Raw genomic sequence first — 4,887 nt, 5'->3', positions numbered from 1 at the left:
TGACCTCATAACAGGCGAGTGACAAAAAATACTATATTTTCGCACTCGCTGCGTATGAAAGAAATGGCGTATATTTTTTTGCTTGGCTGGCTGATCTTGACCGAAGTGACATCTGAATGTCAGTAGTCTGTCGACAGTTGCAAAGATTGACAAGTCAGATTATAAATTTGTTTACAAATTTAATTAAAAGGAATGGACATTTATTTTTTAAGAGACAACATGACTTACTGAAAAAGTCCAAGCCCAAGAAATTTGTATTGTTATGATTGAAAATGTAAATGCAATCGCATCAGTTACCGCATTGCACTTAATGGCGAAGCTCATACAATTGAAGAGATACTCATTTAGACAACAAGCAGGTTGCCAAAAAAAGAAGCAGTACAATTATCAAATAATATATAATATAGTTTCATGACACATCAAAGATATTTTTATTGACATAGAAAAGGAGCTATTTTTAGCTTTATGCAAATGGATAAATCCACAGATGTCACAAGGCTACATAGTTGATAAAAGTATGTATAGCACATAAGTTAAATCTATAAACGGTACATTTCCTTTTGCCTTATATTTATTATAATACATAACCATGAAAAATTGACTTCAATGAGGGCAAATCACCTTTGATGGAAGAAAAAGAAAAGCAGGCGAATGTACTTTTTGACTGGAAAATTGCTCGTGATTTAAAAGCGGAAAGCAAACGTTAAAGCAATCGACAGTCTCCGGCGCGCACCAGTAATAGCTTCTTCAGAGAATAATAATGTCTATTTACATGTTTCCCTCAATTCTGTGAAAGGAGAGATATCCGCCTAATGCGACTTGTCAGTCGTGCACCCCTCTGGAGTACTTGTGGACTCATTCTTCTATAGCGCGGTGAAATAGCACCGACCATAGAAAAAATGACACGCCTTACGTGGCAATCGTGAAGTAAAGCGAAAAAAGGAGGCAGAAGTCAAAGAAGGGGGGTATATATGGTATAACAGCGAGAAATGAAAGCCTATCGACATGTGAAATGAGCATGTCAAGACGCTAAGCTCTCGGCCTCGTAATGTATATAAAGAAGGTTATTTTTCTATGGAAAATCTCGAAGTTACTCCCTCGCCTCGGCCAGATTGAAAACTCTTTTTATGGCATCGTTCCGACGGGGATGAGCCGTCTTCGGAATTGAATGTAAATATTATCATTTCATATGGATTATTCTCAATTATTTTCGTATTAGATTTTTATTTGTTGGTGTAACGAGCGCTGCAACGGCACATGTATGATTACTGAGGGATCAGTATGAAGATTGTGTTATAAAAACAGATAATCTATTTTAAATTACGTGATTAAAAAATTATTACTAAATCTATGGCCTATATCTATAGTTTGGAAAATATTTAAATTTTTACGCATTATAATATTGCGTTAAACGCCATAAAAAAATAATTTAATATTAGGCTCTGTACTAAATGTTATCTCCAAAACGCATAGAAGTATGTATGTAACCTATAAATCTTCTCAACCATTTGATATGATATGCAAATACTTTAAAGAGATCATGAGTGAATGTCAATACAGTTTCAGACTCAACAGCAGACACATTATGAGAAAAATCATGGAGAAAGCATATAGAAATAATATTTATTTATTTAAATTTAATTAAGACTATAGTGACCTAACAGGTTATCCCAACGATAGCCAAAATACAATTCATAATGTAATTACAATACACAAAAAATATATTACAAGTAAGATAAAAATAATACTTAGAAAGAAAAAAAATCATAAAAATTTAAAATTAAATAATACGAACCGGAAAAGTTTATAGTAGCTGACATTGCAAGTTAATGTGCAAGGCCAGCGTATTAACGATCCGGATGGCGACAGCCATAAGTAAGGCGGCTAGTACGTACGTCATAGCTCTAATGGTCATCAGAAGAGGACGCGATCGTGATTCTCGAAATTCGGACGACATTCCGGAATCCAAAACGAGAATTCCTCGAGAATAGTTTGACTGTAGACAGAACCCTTTAGTAGTTTGAAGAAATGCTTAGTGACATATAACTCCCTGCGAGATATTTTAACACCATTTTGGTGAAAAATAGAAGGTTAATAACATTACTGTTATTACAACAGGCATGATGCTGTTGGTCTAACAAAACTTGCCAAAAATGAAGACGTATCTATGAATAATTATTTCGAACAATTTAGCAAAAGCTAACAACATTGCGTTTAGTCTATAATTCTTTATTCACAATTTATATACAACTCTACTACATTTTTATAGACTTTAAGCGAGCGTTCGATAGCTTGAATATTAAATTGTTGCTGTTATGTCTAAAGGTATTGGAAATTCCAAAACTTTGCTACATTATTTGTTAATAAATATATATAAATCCTTCGATTCTTCAAGCTAAACTATCCTTTATAATTTAAATTCAAGCTATACTTAAAAATTATTTAGTCAATAGCTTAACTATTTAAGCAACTGGGGAATAAATCTTATATACTCTTTACTCAATAACAAATAACACAATTTTTTTAACATAAAATATTTATTTTACATTTGAATATTAAAATATTTATTTACATTTAAATTTATCAAGTATTTGCACTAAATATGTTGAGCTTTATCCCAGTGCTTTAACTTCTTTGATGACGCCAATAGCTGGTCCTGCCTTGGCAATACCATTTCTTATACGTCTGCTGGCTTTTTCCTAAAAAAAATAATTTATATAGATTTATTCTAGCAATATAATGTAATGTGCATCCACTGTTTGTTATGATTATTATTTAAAAAAATAATGGTAAGGAGAACATGTGTTCATTAAGGTAAATAAGATTTTTACGAAAACAATCATTATTATGATTATGAAGTATGATAATATGGTAGCAATATTATATTAAACATGTTATTCTTATCAGTAGTAATATTATTTACTCATAATAAAATTTATGTTTATAAGATAAAATTGGTTAAATATTAAAAAATGCTGCATTGATACAAATACGATATTAATATAATTAAAAATAAAACTCACAAGTTTTTTAAATGCTTTCCATTTTGGTTCGGGTACTGGTGAAGCCGAAACATGAGTCGTAATCACCATGGCGATTAGAAAGAAGAAAAATAATTTCACTGAGAACTTCATCTTGAGTAATGTTTGTTAAGTCTCAGAGATGAGATGTGGGACTGTATAATTTTCGTAAAGTGCAGCTGCTTATATATACCTACAATCTTATCGCGGGAATTTCCCAGTTTTCTTTTGCTCACTTCATACTATGCGCGTATTAAAGATTTCCCCTCAGTGCAAAATAAAATCACGAAACGTGCAAAATATAAAACAAGTTAAACGTTACTTGATAAATATGATATGGAGCAGTACCGAGAATTATTCAAATGTCTTAATGTCGCTCGGTTTTCTTGCATGATGATCTTTGAATTCCCATCTCTACAATATGATACATTATTAGATTTATAATTTTATGCATTATCATTACAATTGTTAAATACCTTGCTTTGGGCTCCAGCTATAAGAATTGCTGCCATGAACAAAAATACGTATGTGAAGTTCATTTTACTTGGAAGACTGAAATTTCAACTAGATTGTATGTTAATTATCGTGCCTATTAATATACTTTGGGCTTCATAGTTGATTTTTTCCATGTAATGTGCAGATTATATGGATATAAAAAAGTAATAGTGCGATTGTAAATTATATTGCCTTTACTAATTTCTATATTAAATAGTATACGTTATACCAGTGGATCCCAAAGTGTACGCCGCTGCTTTTTTATTGCATAGTGTTATTGCTGATTTATTTCCATGTAGAAATTTAGCTAAACTTTTGATAAAAGTTTTTATGTATTCTAATAGTAATATTTTAATCAAAAATACAACAATCACAATTACAATAACATTAACTTTTTGTTATTTTACTAACAGTGGTATAAAAATGTTTTCGTTTACTACGAAATATAACTTTAGAATTGAACAAACCTAACTTCTAAAAAACAATATATATATTAACAATTTATATTTTTAATACAACAATATTGAAACCGTTTACATACAATCAATAAAATGTAGTAAAAAATAAATATATTTAAAAAACACACTTTTCAATTGCATATTTTAATTACATTAAAATCTAAATAAAATTAATTTTATTCTCGTTCATGATATTAAATAAAATAAAAAGTCGGTAGTCAATAGCTTTTTGACTCGTTTAAAAAGTTTAATAAAAATATATGTTTTATACCACAATAAAGTATTATTTTTTTCATTAAAATTAAATTTAAAATTATTTTTTAATATTCAAATTAAAAAATATACTATATCTTAAAAATATATGACAGATTTTAAGCCAGAAATTAATATAACATTTAAGTGGAATCTTTGTCTTACAAAATATCATTTGAGAAATTTAATATCTTAAAATTAAGGTTTAATACAAATAAATTAAAACTTGACAAACTACGTTGTATATAGGCGTTTTTTAAAATTTTGTTTATAAGCCTTTAATTAATTATCATCACGTTGCAAGCAGCTGCGGTGTAACGTACCGATTTGCCCAAGAGCTTTCACACATGCGGCGATATCCGTAAAGAGGCACTCACACACAACCCGTCCTGACTGATCTTTTGAGGATATTCCCCGAGGCAAATCCCACAACTTATCAATCTAATTGCACCAGGTTGTTTATTCTGCTTGGCCCTCTGAGGTGAGCGGACCGTGCCAAAGTACTGCCCCGAGGGATGCCGAAAGGGTCCGCTAAGTACCGCCGACGTTTCCTAGGTATTTCGGGACGATCAACGTGAATTGTTTAAACAACAAATTATTGTACGATTGACGAGTTCACGTAATTAATGTTAGCTTAAGAATTCGATAAAATATGTAAAAAA

At 30.6% G+C, this 4,887-nt stretch overlaps 1 protein-coding gene across 1 annotated transcript; it reads right to left on the bottom strand.

The window, feature by feature from the left end:
- Window positions 1–2,518: 2,518 nt before the first annotated feature.
- Window positions 2,519–3,189, bottom strand: LOC148227419 (cecropin-B-like). The gene is made up of 2 exons (XM_088201861.1): window positions 3,024–3,189; window positions 2,519–2,699 (listed from the first exon to the last, which is right to left on the bottom strand). The coding sequence occupies exons 1-2, from the start codon at window positions 3,132–3,134 to the stop codon at window positions 2,613–2,615; spliced, it is 198 nt and encodes a 65-aa protein (XP_088057987.1). The 5' UTR covers window positions 3,135–3,189; the 3' UTR covers window positions 2,519–2,612.
- Between the last annotated feature and the right edge of the window lie 1,698 nt (window positions 3,190–4,887).

The sequence above is a fragment of the Plectrocnemia conspersa genome, unplaced genomic scaffold (genome assembly GCF_051122295.1).
Source record: "Plectrocnemia conspersa isolate PC_06_02 unplaced genomic scaffold, ASM5112229v1 ptg000013l, whole genome shotgun sequence".
Lineage (NCBI taxonomy): Eukaryota > Metazoa > Arthropoda > Insecta > Trichoptera > Polycentropodidae > Plectrocnemia > Plectrocnemia conspersa.
This window is presented reverse-complemented; position numbering and strand designations above follow the sequence as displayed.